At 41.1% G+C, this 18125-nt stretch overlaps 1 protein-coding gene across 2 annotated transcripts in view; it reads left to right on the top strand.

Moving 5' to 3' along the window:
* Positions 1–16241, top strand: part of LRPPRC (leucine rich pentatricopeptide repeat containing) — a 115367-nt gene extending 99126 nt beyond the window's left edge. For both annotated transcript variants that reach the window (XM_033144882.1, XM_033144883.1), the window contains exons 32-38: positions 899–1103; positions 3246–3385; positions 4104–4219; positions 8269–8343; positions 11570–11654; positions 14791–14933; positions 16032–16241. In XM_033144882.1, coding sequence (XP_033000773.1) covers positions 899–1103; positions 3246–3385; positions 4104–4219; positions 8269–8343; positions 11570–11654; positions 14791–14933; positions 16032–16103 — 836 coding nt within the window. In that variant the 3' untranslated portion in view covers positions 16104–16241. The remainder of the gene's footprint in view (positions 1–898; positions 1104–3245; positions 3386–4103; positions 4220–8268; positions 8344–11569; positions 11655–14790; positions 14934–16031) is intronic.
* The last annotated feature ends 1884 nt before the right edge of the window (positions 16242–18125 follow it).

The following is an 18125-nucleotide window of genomic DNA, read 5'->3' as shown; positions in this document are numbered from 1 at the left end:
TAATTAGGAATAAAGTTTCACTTCCCATTTTCTATGTAGATTTTGGGGCCCTCTGCTTATTTGTGTCTTTAAAAAGGTCTCCCATAGGCCAAAAGCAAACAGTGGCAATGCACAGCTGAACTCCAAGCCCTGCCTTACGGTTATTCAAAGCCTCAAACTTCAAAATGCAGATTCATTCCAAAAATTGCATGTGTGCAGTTTCAAAATGTGTCAACACTTTTGGTATGTTTGCAAGGTATATAAGTCTTACGCCTCTGCTGAAATTTTTCACCCCTCTTCTTTGATCTTCTTTCAGCAGGTATTGCAGATGAAGTAGCTATAATTGTATTGTTCGCAAAATATCAAAGCCCTTTCCCCTCTCAGCTGTTCCCACTGAACAGCTGGTGGTTGGAAGGGGACCCAGAAAGTCAGATGAAATAATGGCTCATGGGCCCAGAGGTATCCCGTCCCTGATTTATACCATGGCTGTATGCTGGGTTTAAAAGCTGAAAATGAACAGGAAGAGGTCTACAGCATTGCTGCAGAACATGCATGCCTTTACCAATGCATCCTAGCCAGTTGTACTGACACAGTTGTGCCCCTCCAGATTGAGTGTAACCCTATCCAGGGTAGGCAGTTGACCAATTTTTCAGACATGAGAACTACTCACCCGCATTGCCTCCATCTTGCTTGGTAGAACATCACCAATATGAGGCTTCCATGACAAATGCACAACAGCAAAGGTGATTGCTTTCTTAAGGTGTCACACAAAAGAACCCAACCGAGTTCAAGGGATAGGATTTTGTGCTCTTTTCCCTATTGTTGATTAAATATATAAAAATGGACTATAATAGTCCAAGGCCCAAGTTTCCATTCTAAACGATGACTTTTCTTTTTAACTTTTCCATTTTCTGAATAGATGCAATGTCTACTCTCAAGGCACTCATTGAAAGTGACAAGGTACCCATTCCGGTGGCAGTTACTCGACTTGTTCAGGCTTTGGCTAAGAAGGGAGATGTGGAGAGTATAGCCGCAGTTGAGAAGATGATGGCAGACCTCAGCGGCTCTCTTAAATTGTCACGTATGCTTTACATCAATAACACAGTGTTGGCGCACATCAAGAAGTAAGTAACTCTGCAGTGATTATTGTTTCTGTTGTACAAGCCAAGAAAGGGGGCAGTATGGTGACCTCGGTTGCCTTGCATATCAATAATCTTTTCCTTCGTAACAGTTAAATGGATGCTAGAATTGGCTGCCATTGAGATTTCTTATCCTGGAAACAATGGAGGCTGGAGTCCATTTAATGAATTGCAGAAGCTGGCAGGTTATTACTGGATAAGTGAACTTTGAGTAGGCTAATGATGTCAAACATATGCGCTTATCAAATTCTGCCTACCTAAACGGAGCCTTGACTTAGGCTGGTGTCTGAAGTCTCTTCTTACTGTTCTAATTTGCAGCACGATGCACACTTCCACAAAGCTAGTAGAAGGTTTTCACTTTGCATCAATAAGCCTTAAATGTGCTTTTAAATTTGCTTTGCACCCCTAAAATTGAGCAGAATGCATGTGTGATTTTTCAGAGTTATAAAGGTATGTGCTGTACATGCAGATTCTTACTGGCTTTGAAAGAAATTCGGGTGCTTAATTTTCTAATGAAGGCTTTAGAAACCTTTTAGACAACCTTTTCAAACCTCCTTTTAAAAGAATGTGCACAAGGTTTTGAAACATAAAAAGTGCATTCCAGTTATGAGGTCTCCCTGCCCTTTAACTGCCTGCAAACAGCAGTACAGTTTTTCTGTGTGTTTTTTGCTTAAAATAGTGAGGTGTCATTTTGTTTATGATTTGTTTAGGTATGTATGGAAGGGTATTTGCATAAGATTCACTGAGCACATTTTAACATGCCTCTCAAAATATATATTTTACCGATATTCTCTGTAGAGATTCTGCCCTGTTTTCTGGTTTTTCTTTCGTACCAGTCTCACACAGTAGACTCGGTTGTTTTTTCTCCAATTTTGCAGCTCTGTAGAGTTATATTATGTCACAGGTATCCATGTCCGAGGCAGGTAGGTGCAGTGAAAATACCCATGCCATAGAGCCACAGGGTAATTTTAAATAGTGTGATAAAAGCAGATAGAATTGCAAGCCACCTGCACAGGCCAGTTTCCAAATCCAGGCAGACTATTTTCAGACACTTATCAGCCAGAGAGAATTCAGTTCTGCAAGCCCTTAGACTGCCCAAAGCTACATACTGTGCTCAAACTTCATTATGAGTGATTCAGACCGTATCTTATTAGGGAGACATTTACAAGAGCTTAAACACAGGTTTCTCTCATCAGTCTTCCATGAGAAATGAAGTACAAGGGAACTGCCATACGGAAGAACAAAATAATGTCTGTAGAACTCTACTCTTTTGCGTAGCAAGCACAATGTTACCAGCATACTTAACTGCTTGTTCAGATTCCATTTTTATCAACAAGTTCAGCCATGTTTTTGCTAACTCCTGGGGAGAAAATCCTGCTCTATTAGGCATTCAGGTACTTCTTCGGACTGGAAATTGGCTCTGAACTCATTACAAACCTGTAGCATCTGCCAGTACCTGAAGCACAGATCCTTGATCAAATGTATTTCTCCATGAAAATTGTCTTGCAAGCAGGCTCCAAAGTGTTTAGAACTTTTTTTCTCAAAGTCACAATAAACTGTTCTATTTCTTACACATCAATATCTCATGCTGCATTATCCTTCAAAGAGAAAAGTGTAGACAAAGCTGTTAAATGTATCACATTTAATTTCGCTGTGTTTGCATCCAAAAAGACAGCTATGAAAAATTCAGGGAAATATTTAATTTAATATTTTTTAAAAAATACTCTTTGGTTACTTTGGCATTAATTATTAAGAGGTTGTCCCTGGATGTTTTATTTTTGCCCTTTTATTATTTCAGAAGTAACTAATCAGCAGTCATCTTTGTTCCGTTAAAAAAAGCAGCATTTATGGCAGAGTTATTCAGCCATACAACAGGTCAGAGTTCATTCCCGAAAGAAACAGAGTTAGTGCCGACTTTACGCATTCAGCCATAAATTTGTTTCACTTTGTGTTGTGACAATATCTGCATGAATGGAGTCATGGGTACTTTTAACATTGCTACTCTGTGTAATATTAATGTAGTAATAAAATAAAACATTCATGCACCTGCTTTATTGGTTTAGGAGCTCTTACATTAGAAACTAAACCAGTGCAACTTTTTTTATTTTTAACCCCTTTCTCCTCCAGCAATAACCCTGATGTTGCAATGGAATACATTGAGACCATGTTTACCTCTGGAGCACTGCTTCCTGACTCCCCAAGTACAAGCATCTCATTTGTATTTAGGAAGTTGTTGGAAGACAAACTGGAGCCAGCTTTGGAAAAATGTAAGTTAGCCTGGCAAAAGGAGTCCATAGGAATCACTAGGCCAATTTTATTTTATTTTACTAGCCTGTCTGTCCGCACATTCCTATAAAAAAATTCCTTCCAGTAGCACCTTAGAGACCAACTAAGTTTGTTCTTGAAAGCTCATACACGAAAGCTCATACCAAGAACAAACTTAGTTGGTCTCTAAGGTGCTACTGGAAGGAATTTTTTATTTTGTTTTGACTATGACAGACCAACACAGCTACCTACCTGTAACTCACACATTCCTATGTTACTCAGAGGAGATCCCACCTTATGTTTGCTTCCATCTGGTGTTCCTCTGCTGACAGTAATCTCTTTTATCCATTGGAGGCATCCATCAGTGGAAAATGAGAAGTCTCTTCTTTCCGGCAGCCTCCCACTGCTTCAAAACAAGAGGAGGGATTTCTGAAAATAGTCTCCCTCCCCATTCAGCCGTTTCCGATAGCCTTCTGTCAGTGCAGAGATACTGACCGGATGCAACTTTTAAAAGTTAGAAAGAGTCAGAACTTCCCCACTTGGACGGTTAGGGACCAAACAAATGGCTGTTTCCAAGCCTCTGAGTCAATGGCATTGTGTGTTTCTGCCTTGCTTTTGCAGAAACGTCGCTAAATAGCTTTCCGTTTTACTTAAAACAGGCTGTAGCAATGTATTTTGTTAAAGCCGGAATTAATCACATGTTTCTTTTGATTTTTGCAGTTAGTGCCATGGCTGAACGGTTGGCCCATCAGTTTGGAATATATCGGCCCGCCACAGACCTTTTCCTTCAGTATATAAATGCAGGAAGAGCAGACGATGCCAGGCATCTTCTAGAGGTAATAACATATCAGGAGAGGGGACAGTAGTGCTGTGACCGCATCGAAAGAAAAGCAAGAAATACTTACTTATCAAACCTTTATTAGGCATTTACATGTAAAATCGCGAGAGAGCAAGAAATAAACACAAAGGTGTCATGCACAGGATGTGGCAAAGATACTTCTTTTAATTTGTCACATAATTTACAGTTGCTGGTTTCATGTATTAAGAGTTTTGTTCTGTTGTTTTGTTTTGTTTTGCTGTGGATTGGAAGCAATAATTTTATTCTTGTCTAATCCGAAATGCCTTGAAACAAGGGAATGAGGATTTAAGCGAATGGTAATCTGTATCCATGTTTTGTACTGAACAATGTGTCGGTTTTATTAGTCTATCCTTGCAGGGCAACATTCTCTTTCCTCTTTCACAAACATGCCTCTGTAATGTTGCAGCTGCCCTGGTAGAAGTGTGTGCCCTTCCGCTTCTGCCTGCTGAAAGAAGCAGCTCCCCATTTTGCTTTGGGGGTGGGGAGGGGATAGCTTAAATGCCAAGACAGGAAAAAACCAAAGCTGCATTTTTTGTGATAAATTTTAATTGAAATAAACCACTTTGGGGGCTAAGGTTTGGCTGAAAAGCAGGTCACAAATAATAAGAAAGGTAAACACTCATTATCTCTACTGACAACTATTTTCAAACTGATAGTGGCCATTTATTTTTATTTACACACACATATCCAGTAGTAGCATCTTCTTTTAAGCAGTCAAATCTCTCTCTGGGAGCCTCTAAATGTTTTAGAAGCTGTGTTTGCTTTCCATTTGGTTATGTGTCACTGGCATGTTAACTGACAAATGCACGTCTCTAGTGGTCCGTGGTCTGTCTGCATGTCTGTCTGCCTCATTCTTTTAAAAATTGGCAATCTTCGGGGAGCGAGACGACGGCGTTCGTACCACTTTAGCAGTGCTAAATAGGAAGCAGAGAAATATGCAGAATGAACCATGGGTGATAAGAGCTGCCATTGGCAGTGTACACAAACAGGCTCCAGCCGGGAGTCTTTCCCAGCAGGTGGCAGTCAAACAGTCACAATGATCCTGTAGATTGCTGCTTTTGTGTAGACTCCCTGTGTCAAATTGAGGCTTGTTACCAATTTCTGATAGTAAATACTGCTACATTCACTTACGTTCTTGCATAGCTGCTAAGTACTTTAAAGGGTAAACGGAAAGAAAAACCCTCTCTTTAGTCATCAGGAGGTTTTGTAGCATCTGGGGCGGGAGGGGTGTGTGAAATTGGTAGTGGTGAAATTTGATCCTTGCCTACTGCTTATATAATTAAGCAAACCATATATGCAATGCTTGGGGTGGTTTTTTTTTGCGATCGAAGAGATGCATCCGTTTTAAACGTGCACTGTAATCTCATGGTAAACCCCAGTTTACTTAGCTTACTAGTAACGCTTATAATAACTGTTTTACTTTATTTCTGTTCCTGTGAAGAATCTTGCTGGGTTTCATCAGCTTTGAAGTATCTCTAAAAATAAGATTTCCTTTTTAAAGAATGCAGGCCATTCTTTAATACCATTTTGTGTGGGTATTCCGCTCCCGGACCCCGGGCACATCGACGGAGCGCATAGAAGTGTCCCCCGGTTCGTTTTATCCCTGTCCTGCCTTCTTCTGGGCCCCAAAGGACCCATGCATTGATGACCACACATCAGTTTGTCACATGTATATAAAATGTCACAGGATCCATTCCTGTTATCTGTAGGTTTGAAGATAGAAGTTGCAACACATGTTTGTTACAAAACAACACGGGGTGGTTGGTTAGTTTTTGCATTTGAGGTAAAGGTGATCTTGTTAGATTTCAGATGTAACGGAAAAGTTATTTCTTAATGTGTTTAAAACATGCATAAGCTTAGATGTACATGATTTTCATTAGTTTTAAAGTGACCACCTTACGTTGTGCCAATGTACAGTCATTGATTGGGGGAAAGAGAAATGTTTAGTGAATAGGAACTGTACCAAAAGGCTTCACTTCCATGGTCTAACGCTGGGAGATTTCCAAGGGTAGCCACTGTTGGGAAGCCTGCAAGCAAGACATTAACCCAAAAGCACCCACCTGTTCTTGTTCCCCAGCAACTGGTATTCAGAAGCAGACTGCCAACATCATTTAATAGCACCATCCATGAATTATCTAACACCTTTTTAAAGCCATCAGTTAGCCACCACGACATATTGTAGTAGTGAATTTGTTCCTGCAGAAGTAGCACCTGCTTTTCATTCAGTGGGTGGGTGTTTCAGCGTCTGAAATGAGGATATGAGTGTAGTGCATCTTTGCTCCCTGCATTGAATGTCTGAAGAGGGTTAGACTGCAATTACCGGATGAAATACAAGGGAAGCTCCGTATAGAGTGCACTGCTGCGATGGAACACTTTGCACATCAGCTGATGCACGGGAACAACTCAGAGACCGGTCGGTCACCTGTTGCCATTATGGTATCAAGTGATTGATAGGTGGGTGGTCCCACCAGCACCTGTCAACGTTGGCCTGTAGAGGTTGAGGAGATAAAGATCTGCCACATTGGGCCAGAAAGGTTCTCAGTCCACTTAAAAACCTCTCATGAGTGCTACATGTGAAGTCTTAAGAGGCTGCTCTACATACCACACAAATGCCCAGTTCTACATTTCTGTTGTTTGTGTCCAAAATCAGATATCTGCAGCTATGGCTTATACACTTTGACCGCCAAAAAGTCAGTATTTCTTGCCTTCTTTTTATAGATTGCTATTTGCTCTGCCATATGCCCCATGTATGACAAACTCTTCCTTTAAAAACATACATTTTGCTACCACACTGCATATTTCTTTTCTCTCTCTCTCTCTCTCTCTCTGTTTGTGTGGGTGTGGGTGTGTAGTTGTAGTTGTCCCTCATAGAACAGTTGTTTATTTTGAGTTTTGGCAATTCTTTGAAAAGCAGGATAGAATATTTATGATGAATAAAGGATGTGCTGGGATTTCTACTTGGTTTCCTTTTTTCCATTCATCGGAAGAGTGATAAACTTTATTTGGATCTATGAGAATTTGACAAGGAAGCATTAAATGCATTGTGTATTCTTAGTGGGTTTTTGAATTAGTTCTTCTTCGCGGATGTCTCTTGTATCTGCTTATAAAGTAATTCACTGTGTTCCTGTGTATACATTCTCTGCAAAGCAGAGTAGGCTGATACTTGGAGGTTTTCGCATTGACAGAGTGTCTTAAGCTCTTTCTTAGGGGTGGGAAACAGTATGCATTTTTCACACACGCGTAGATGACATCTGTGAGCATAAACTAAAATATTGTCTGACATACTTGATTTTCTTTTAATCAAGGTTTTATTTTTATTTTTTTTAAAGAAACTCTAGTTTCCAACATGGGATAGACACTTGACTTGTCAGGTCTGTCACCGAAACTTTTTTTGAGTTTAACTTTTGTCTCTTGAGCACTGGCTGTCTGTTGCAGAGAAAGCCTTTTATAAAATAGAGAGATTGAAATCAGTCCTTTTGTATGCATAAGTGTAGGTAATTATACTTTAAAGAGAACTTGCTTTGTACATTTTAATTTTTATAAAGAAACGAACAGTTATCTCCCTGACACCTTATTAAATGTATAATTAACCTTATGATCCCTAGCTCACTTGTGAATGCTTGGCAGAATAATTGGAGAGGAATAGTGTGTGTGTGTGTGTGTGTCCCCCCCTTTTCCCCTTTCTTTCTTTCTTTCACAGTCCTAAATCTCTTTTCTGTGGGATGTTAAAGCATTTATTCATTTTCTCCCTCCTTTTTGAGCAAGCCTAATGCTTATTGTGCCAAGGACAGAAAAAGAAAGGGGGGATTGCCTTGGCACCCCATTTGTTTTCCTTTCTGCAGGTTTTTTAATAAGTGGTCGACTATTAAGGCCTTTGGTAATAATAATATAGTGCTGGTTATTGTGAACCTTTCTAATTGGAAGTTTTCACCTTCAGTAGTTTTATTTATCAAGAGCCTATGGTTGCTTTTGCTCATTTAATTCTCTCTGTGTCTCTCTTCCCCCCCTCCCCTTCTTCCTTTCAAGAGATGCAGTGCAATAGGTGAACAAAAAAAGATTTTGGTGGCTTTCCTTGCACAGACAACCCAGCAACCAGGACAGGTATGTCATCTCTCTCTCCCTCTCTCTCTCTCTCCCCCCATATTTTTCTAGCATCTTCACTAGTCAAAGCTCTCTGTCATGGATGTTGCCACTGGACCTGACTCTGTGCCTTCACGGTCATCAACTCAGAAAAGGGGGACAAGATCTCCTCTTGTGTATCTAGAGAAATTGGTTGATGGCGACACTTCCAAATTGTTCAGCTAATTGTGAGGGTACAGCCTTGCCACTTAATCTTTAAATGAACGCCGAGGGTCTCTAGATTCCAACAAAGAGGACATAATTAAACCACATATTCCCATTGGGCAAATAATGGCTATCATGATGGGTTCTTCAGAACCAAAGAAGAGCCAACTGGATCAGGCCAATGACCCATCTGGTCCAACATTTTGTTCTCACAGGGAGTTAAAGGAAAAGAGGGAAAGATTTTTTTTTTAAAAAAAAAAACTGAATTCTTTAATATGAGAAAGGGAGGGGAATCCTTTTCAACAGTGCATTTTTGTTATTTATAAGACCCGCATTTTGGAAAACGGTGCATGAAATATTTATTTGGTAAGTGGTATTCTGCTTAAGTGCCAGTAATTGCCCTGTTCCAAAAATGCACATGAAACTTGAAAACTACATATTTGCTTCTTTTGTAGCAGAATAGATGCCAAGAGTCTAAGGACACAGTCCACTGAGAACTTACTTTGTGTAAGCTCCATTAAAAGAGTAGAAGCTACACCAACCACAGTACTTCTCTCTAGTGGGTTCTGTTGCTATAGAGCAGGGGTGGCCAACTCCTAAGAGACTGTGATCTACTTACAGAGTTAAAAACTGGCAGTGATCTACCCCTTTGGGGGGGGGGTTTCAGGTCAAAGTTGTTGAGCTTTTTCGGGGAGGAGGAAAGCCCCGTTTTTTAGGCATTCAGGTCAAAGTTGTTGTTGAGCTTTCTTTAGGGAGAAGGAAATCCCTGTTTTTGGGGTGGTGCAGGGCAAAAAAATTGAGCTTTTCTTAGGGGAGCCAAAGTTATTGAGCTTCTTCAGGGGAGCCAGTGATCTACCACAGACGTCCAGTGATCTACCAGTAGATCACAATCTACCTGTTGGACATGCCTGCTATAGAGCAAACAACAGAATAGGAGATCAATAAAATAGAAGAGTAAAAACACAGCTCATTGTGAGAAAACTTCGTATCTTTCTTCCACTACATTAATATTGCATGGCACATCATAGGATAGCAGTCACAAAACAGACATGAGAACGTAAGTGGTGCCTGCTGGATTGGGCTAATAGCCAATCGACTCCAGTATCTTGTTCTCACATCAGCCAACCAGATGCCCACGAGAAGCCCGCAATCAGGACCCTGACCATGAAGGCAGAGCATAGTCATCATGGTTAGCAGCCTTTAATGGCTTTTTCCTCCATGAATTTGTCTAATCCTCTTTCAAAGCCATCCAAGTTGCTGGTCATCACTGCCTCCTGTGCGAATGAGTTTCATAGTTTAACTGTGCATTGCATGAAGGAGTACTTTTTTTTGTCTGTCCTGAACCCAGTGTTCTGCTTCATTGGATTTCCATAAGTTCTGGAGGTTATGGTGGGGAGACTTTTCTCAATCCAATTTCTCCGTACTAAACAGAATTTTGTAACACTTCTCTCATGTCACCTCTTACTCACCATTTCTCTAAAGTGCTCCAATGCTGTGCCTTTCGTCATAACAGGAGTTGCTCCACTCCCTGGATCATTTTGGTCCATCACCACCAGTTCAGATCCCATGAGTGTATACTTTTTAATTAAGATTTCCCCACCCCACCCCAAAAAGTACATCACTTTACACAGGTTTGGAATTGCAGTTGTCGTTTTACTGCCCATTCACTCAGTTTGGAGAAGTCCTTTCGGGCCTCTTCACAGTCACTTTGTTTTAACAACCCTGAATAATTTGGTATCCTCAGCAAACTTGCCTACATCCCTGTTCACCCCTAACTCTAGATCATTTATGAACAAGTTAAAAAGCATAGTCCTTGGGACACTCCACCTGCTATGCCCCTCCATCAGGAATACTTCCCATTTCCTCCTGCTCCCTGCTTCCTGTTACATAACCAGTTCCTGATCCACAAGAGGCTCTCCCTTCTTATCTCATAACTGCTAAGCTTACTCAGGAGTCTTTGGTGGAGTACCAAGTCCAAGTGCACTGTGTCAGCCAGATCAGCTCCAGATGTTTGTTGACAGTCCCCAAATGAACTCTTAGTGAGGCAGAACTTCACCTTGCAAAAGCCATGCTGATTCCGCTTCAGCAAGGCTTGTATGCTTGGTTATTATATCTCAAACAAAGCTTTCCACCAGCTTTCCTGTAATTTCCAGGATCCCTTTTTAAATATTGGTGCCACTTTCCAGCCCTTGGGTACAAAGACCGGTTTTGGGACAAGTTACAATTTTTTTTGTTAGAAGATCAGCAATTTCACATTTCAGTTCTTTGAGAAATCTTAAAAAGGTAAAGGGACCCCTGACCGTTAGGTCCAGTTGCGGACGACTCTGGGGTTGCGGCGCTGATCTCGCTGTACTGGCCAAGGGAGCTGGCATACAGCTTCCGGGTCATGTGGCCAGCATGACTAAGCTGCTTCTGGCGAACCAGAGCAGCGCACGGAAACGCTACTTACCTTCCCGCCGGAGCGGTACCTATTTATCTACTTGCACTTTGACATGCTTTCGAACTGCTAGGTGGGCAGGAGCAGGGACCGAGCAACGGGAGCTCACCCGTCGCGGGGATTCGAACCGCCGACCTTCTGATCGGCAAGCCCTAGGCTCAGTGGTTTTATCTTTTGATTCCTCAATTCCTGACTCACCTCCTGAAAATGTTGGTTCAGGTGCTGGGATTTGCCCTGCATTCTCCACTGTGAAGACATGTGCAAATCTACAATCTGCTTATCCTCCAAGGGTACAACCATCTCTCTAGCCAGTATTTAAATAATCTTGTTGATTTATTTCCGCTGTCATGCAGGCACTGGGTTAGGTAACATCCCTTGTCCCATGACAAGACAGGAGCAAGTAGATTCTCCTGTCTCCAGTTTTTCTTTCCTGCCTTGTTGAGAGCAGTCAACCTTTTATCTCATGAAAATCCTGCCAGACACATCCCTCTGGGTCATGACCATAGCATATTCTTTTCCTTTAGTCCTTGATTCTTATGAACAAGCTCTTTCTCCTTTGATATTATATAACAGAAGTCTGCTTCTGTACCTCTCATTTTTTTCTAGGTTCAGAAAATCAAGACATTGTTGGATCTAATTCCTGGCTTCACAGATAGGAGGATGGTTTGCTCTTACCTTATGAAATGCCATGGTAAGATGCCACATGTTTTATTTCAGACCGTTTGCCAACATGTATAACAAGAACATAACAGAATTTAAAATCTGAGCATTTGGAACTTGATAGTCAAAGCTGGAGGTCTTTAGCTGTGTCCAAGGCTGGTAAGGGAAAAAAGAAAGAAAAACCCAAATTGTTAGTCTTCCAAGAATAAAGAAATACTAAGAAAACGTCTCAGTTGTGCGGTCCATTAAACATAATCTCACTGTTACATCTTCCTTTTATTGTTTTTTCATACAATAGATACTTCTATTTTAAAGAAATGGGAAGTTAACAATTTCTATTATACCTTCATTAAACCATCACTTTGTGCGGGTTCTGAAGCCTCCCACAGTTGGAAAGCAACTCATCCACTTGCAGCTGTGAGTGGGAAGCTTTTCCTTGACAAATGGAGGGGTCTGAAACATACATCTCTATAGATTATAAGCTTTTTATTTTTCCCCATGTATAGCATTAAGTAACTCTTATTAGGGAGGCAGGTACCAGAAAGGTAAATGAAACGAAAAGCAGTACAGCAAAAAGACCTGCTTAGTGGCTCTGTCACTCAAGCAAGCAGGGTTTTTTGCTGTCACGGTCTCTACTGGGGGGGGGGGCAGTAGCAATTGGCCATCCTAATTTGCATGCTCTGCTTATGAATAAATCTCAGGTTCAGTCCCCTTCCATGTCCAGGTAAGGCTGAGGAAGATTCATGTCTGAACCCCTGGAGGGCCAATGGCAGTGAGAGTGGAGAATATTGAACTTAATGGACAAAGAGTCTGAGTTAGTGTTATTCCACTCCCCATGTTAACAGATGATGATCATATCTCCCCATGTTAACAGATGATGATGATATTATTATTATTATTATTATTATTATTATTATTATTATTATTATTATTATTATTATTATTATTTATACCCCAACCATCTGCTTGGTTTCCCCAGCCACTCTGGGCAGTTCCCAAGAGAATATTAAAAGCACAATCAAACATCAAACATTAAAAACTTCCCTAAACAGGGCTGCCTTCAGATGTCTTCTAAAAGTCAGATAGTTGTTTATTTCCTTGGCAGCTGATGGGAGGGCGTTCCACAGGGAGGGCGCCACTACCAAGAAGGCCCTCTGCCTGGTTCACATGTAAAGCAAATCCTGGCTCAGTGATCAATAGATTTGCCATAGCGAAATGGCCATCTTGTGTGCTCCCCTCTCTTGGGTGGTTAGGAAGAGGACATTGGCAGAGTTTGGTTTCCTTTTTGCAGAATCCTGACCGTTACATTCAAAACCAGGAGTTGCAGTTTAAAACAAACACTGGTAAGTTTCGTAACAGACCAGCATCACACCCTGGGTTACAAAGCTGGCTTGTGAGATCAACCTTTGGTTTGAATGTAATGGCACATCAGGATTCTTGGGGGGGGGGGTTAAACTAAACTCTGCCAAAGCCCTCTTCCCAACTGCACAGGAGGAGAGAGATGCATGCAAGATGGACAATTCACTAAGGCTAGTCCATGTGTTATTCCTAAGCTATGATTTGTGTTACATGTGAACACAGTTCTGTTAACAAAGGAAGCTAGGTTACACTGAATTGGTATAATGCTAGTATTCTATAAAAATGAACAAGGCTCTGCCAAAGTCCTACCAGCTTGGGGGGGTAGCAATGGGGAAGGTGCCACCCACATGCTTCACTCAGGCTTGTCCACATACAACAGTTTAACAGCCAATCAAAAGAATTCGCTTCAGAGATCTTCCCAGAGCATCTGTGTCACCTTCAGGATTATTTCCTTCTCCTTGAAAAAAATTAAAAAATTGTCCAGCAGTACCTTAGAGACCAGCTAAGTTTGTTCTGGGTATAAGCTTTTGTGTGCATGGGTATAAGCTTTTGTGTGCATGCACACACCCAGCACACGAAAGCTTATACCCAGAACAAACTTAGTAGGTCTCTAAGGTGCTACTGGACAATTTTTAATTTTTTTTCCGACTGTGTCAGACCAACACAGCTACCTACCTGAATCTTCCTTCTCCTTGTTAAAGTAGCTTGCAAGTCTGTGGCCTTCAGCTCAGGCTGTCAGTAGGTTGTTATTACTATTTCTAATGTAATCAGTTAGTAATCTAAACAAATTAAGGTAGTGAGCATACTTCAAAGCATAACTGAAAGTGATGAGGGTATCCTCAAAGGCGGAGGTAGTTAATAAAGTGCAAGAATTTAAATTTAATGATCAAAAGCTGCTGCTCATGACCCAAAGGGACACTCAGTCTTTAGCATTTTTCCCTCGGCAAATTACGGAAAGTGGAGCTCTCATTCTTTGACTAATTACAGGTGGGTAGCCGTGTTGGTCTGCCATAGTCGAAACAAAATAGGAAATTCTTTCCAATAGCACCTTAGAGACCAACTGAGTTTGTTCTTGGTATGAGCTTTCGTGTGCATGCACACTTCTTCAGATACCTGAAGAAGTATCTGAAGAAGTGTGCATGCACACGGAAGCTCATACCAAGAACAAACTCAGTTGGTCTCTAAGGTGCTACTGGAAAGAATTTCCTATTTTGCTTCATCTTTGACTAATGCCACAGAACTAGGAATGGCTTCATGAAGGAATAAATTCAGGACCCCTCAGGGCTGTGGGCAATGCAGGTTTAAAGGATGTATTGACACTGGTCTCAAATGAGCTTTGTCTGTTTCATTTGCGCTAGTCTCTTACTATTTGAATGAAAGCTTTAAAAGTTGCATGTGGAAAAGTTGTTACCTTAGAGTGTCAATTGGAAGAGGAAACTACCACCCCCCCCAAACTTGGTACAGGGAGTTGGCTTATCTCTAAGGCCTTCTTTGCCTTAGGGAGCCACAAGAGTCCTCAGACTTGCCATCGCTGCTTGTCATCCCCAGAAATTCATCAAGGGGCAAATTTAACCTGCAGTTATGAAGCTTTTGTTCATTTCATCGCAGTAATTCAGCGATTAAAGCCAGCATCTCTCTCTACTTCAGGTCTACTTGGTTGGAAATTATTGCAGAGCAACACATTTGAGTCTTTATGAATTGAGTGGAACTGGAAATTTCTGGCATAATGCATTCTGGTTGATTGGTAAACTGTTTCATCTCCTGTAATGGTTTCTTCTGTATATATCTTTTTTTTCCACCCTCCTTAGCATTAGATGAGGATGTGGCTTCAGCAAAAGCTCTGTATGATGAAATGAAAGCTGAGAAATTGCACCCAGATGAGTTATTTCTGAAACGTTTGGCAGTTCTCCTTAAGAATGCAGGAGAGCCTGTTCCTTTCACTGAACCTCCTGTGAGTGTTTACTGATTTTTCAAAGAAATACCTCTGGAAGTGTGTGTGTGTGTGTGTGTGTGTTTTGCTAATAAAACAAGTGGCATGCTTAATTACTCTGGGATTAAGGCTTCACAGAAAACCCTCAGAGGAGTCTACAAATGAAGTGCTGAGTATATTGTGGCATTGTATTAATCTGGCGTTAGACTTGACTGGTGGGAGAAGGAAGCCTTCTGGGGCTATTGTGTTTAAAGTATAAGATCATTACTGGGCATTCATGTTGAGGTGTGAGTTTATCAAGCATCCTTGGAGTGTTTTATCTCTAGCATTTAAACTTTAAATGATTTCCGCATGCTTTAGTTCAAAATGGGTTTAGGTGTTAGCTAATTGCTAGTTTTTAAACATGAACATTCCCCCCTCCTTCCAAATAGCATTTGTAAGGATGAAAATGTAAAACATAGGAACTAATTTTCTCAGGCAGGTTGACTTATCTTTCGTAATTTTGCCAACAAAAAACACAAACATTGGCCCCTCTGAATCTGCTTAATTGGGGGGAACAAATGCATTAATGTGGAGACTTCCTGAAATAACTTCTTCAGTGTGTTACTTTAGAAGGAGAATCTACAAAAGCCAAGTAGCAATGAGTTCATATAAGTTGCAATTAGTTGTTGTTTGTGGTTAGAGCTTGGTTATCTACAAGACGTGTTTTGGAGGTTCATAATATTCTGCGGCAGAAGAAAATATAAACTTTTCAGGCCTAAGGGGGCTCATTTATGGTCTATGACAGTGCTGACTGGGACTGATGCGGGTTACAGTTCAAAATATTTATAGATGGCACCAGGGTGGCGAAGGCCGCTCATATTTAGAAGGGAATTTATATGGAAGATATGTGTCACTGTTGTTGAAGTTTAAGTTAGTCTTCCTCAAATTGTGTGCACTCAAGTTTTTCCTAAGCCATAACAGAATATTAGTCTTTGCCTTTTTCTTGATCAGTGTTAGGAAAACAGGTGTAGAACAGTTAGATATTTGGGGGTTGGGTTGATGCACAAATTGCTTAGCATATACACTAAAATACTAGTTTGTCTCCTAACTTTCTTTTCTTCCTCTGATCTGCTGTAGGAGAGCTTCCAGTTCTACGCAGATAAACTTAGGACAGAACGACAGGGACATTCTTCATCAGATGAAGATTAACCTTTTAATGCTTCAGTTTCTGCTAATAATATTGTGACTGTGAAATACTGTTTTTAAATGTATTATTGTCATGAAAATAAAATAAAATGGAAAGTCGGATTCTTCACTGTATAATTGTATAAAATCATCTGACATTAAGCAGTTTCCTTTTTTCCCCCCTGAAGCGATCTTATATAGTTTGCTGGACCTGCTAAAATGACTGTAAAAGATTTTTGCTTCATGCAGGGCCGTGTGTGATCAGTGTACACATTTGCCATCGCGCCCTGCATACCGACACATACAGCCCCAGAAACAGTACTAGGTATGTGATATGGTGACCTGAATTTCACAGAATAAATTCGTGTGAAGTGTATTTGTATGCACTGTTCGCTTTGAACAGTGATTGATTAAAAGGGGAATGAAGAGCACAGAGATTTGGTGTGAGTGATTGCTGTGGGCCTCAAAGCGGCAAATGGCAGTAGACGTGGGTCAGGGTGTTTATATCCCCAGAAACGTTCTGATCCTGGAAAATCCAGGATGTTTTCTGGAATTCAGATTTTCCAAGCTTTTCACAGCAGCCATTGGGGATAAAATGAACACTGATATCCTGCCAAGTCACCACCTACGGAGGTGCAGAATTCGCACAGCCCCAGACCAGGCTTTGCAGAAAGCTTTAATTGAGATATATATTTTTCTGTGAAAACATCAGTCTCTTAGCATATGATTGCTTTTCAGAAAGCCCATAATCTTCATAGCCACTGCACCACTGTACATCGAAGCTCTGCTTAGGTTTTATTTTACTTGTAAATACAGCACAGAAATTGGGGGAATAGCAGGAGATAATGGATAATTTGGTTTCAGCCAATTGATATTTGCTCTTCTCTTTGTCAGATTTTTGGACAATAGACTGTATCTTTGAGCGATCGATGTTAAGTTTGTTTGCTATTAATCATACCCATCTTATGCAAACAGATAAACTTGCAAATGTTCCACAGTTTTCTTCTTTGTGTATAAAAAATACACTTTCGGAAGCAAACATGCTAAACTAAAGGTTTCTTCACTTGGCTGCCTCTTTCTAGTTCTTTTTCCAGCACTCTTGGTGTTCAGTAGCCACTGTAGCCAGGATACACTGCAGAGAGATGCAGGCTGATTTTGTTGCAGGCACTTTCAAATCTTTTTTTAGTAGGCTAAATATATCAATCTCAGGGTCATAGGTTTGAGCTCCACATTGGGCATTGCAGGGGGGGTTCGACCAGATCAGGGTTTCCCAAACTTGGGTCTCCAACTGTTTTTGGACTACAATTCCCATCATCCAGTGGTCCTGCTAGCCAGGGATGATGGGAGTTAAAGTCCAAAAACAGCTGGAGACCCAAGTTTGGGGAACCTTGATCTTTGTGGTCCTTTCTAACTCTTATGATTCTGTGACTAAATGTAGCCATTCTCCTCTTTAAAGTGTGGTTTAGAGCTGTTGAATACAAAGCTAGACTTGGAAGAGGTTATGAAGCTGCTTTACCCACAATCGCTGGCAGTTATCATAGATAAGGAGTGGCAAAGCATTCTGTTCTTGGCAACCTCCTAGGGACCGCATGCAAGTGATGGGCAAAAGTGGGCAGAGCAATGAATATGAATGTTACTTTTGTACAGTGGCCTAGTTTACACACACAAACACACACACACACACCTCCTCCATCCAGGCAAAAGCAAGACTAGTACAGGATGTGGCCGGGGCAAGAGGGATGCATTTGGCCCCCAGACATGTAATTTCCTACCCCTGATATGGACAGTACTCTGCTAGACAGACCCAGTGGTGTGACTCTGTATAGGGCTAAAGTATAAAGATATGTTACATAACCTACTGAGAAGAGACTGATGTCATAAACTAGCGGTAACCAATCTGGGGGCCCTATCCCTTCCATCAGGCCCTGCTGGCTGGGGTTGAGGGACATTGAAGTCCAGGAACATCTAGTGGGCACCAAGTTGGCTATCCCCATAGCAAGGTGCATCTTTTAGGCACATTTCTATGCTGTGTATTTTGTTTTCCTT

This window comes from Lacerta agilis, chromosome 3, assembly GCF_009819535.1.
Source record: "Lacerta agilis isolate rLacAgi1 chromosome 3, rLacAgi1.pri, whole genome shotgun sequence".
NCBI classification, from domain to species: domain Eukaryota; kingdom Metazoa; phylum Chordata; class Lepidosauria; order Squamata; family Lacertidae; genus Lacerta; species Lacerta agilis.
The sequence above is the reverse complement of the archived record's forward strand: the minus strand, read 5'-3'. Positions and strand labels throughout refer to the sequence as shown.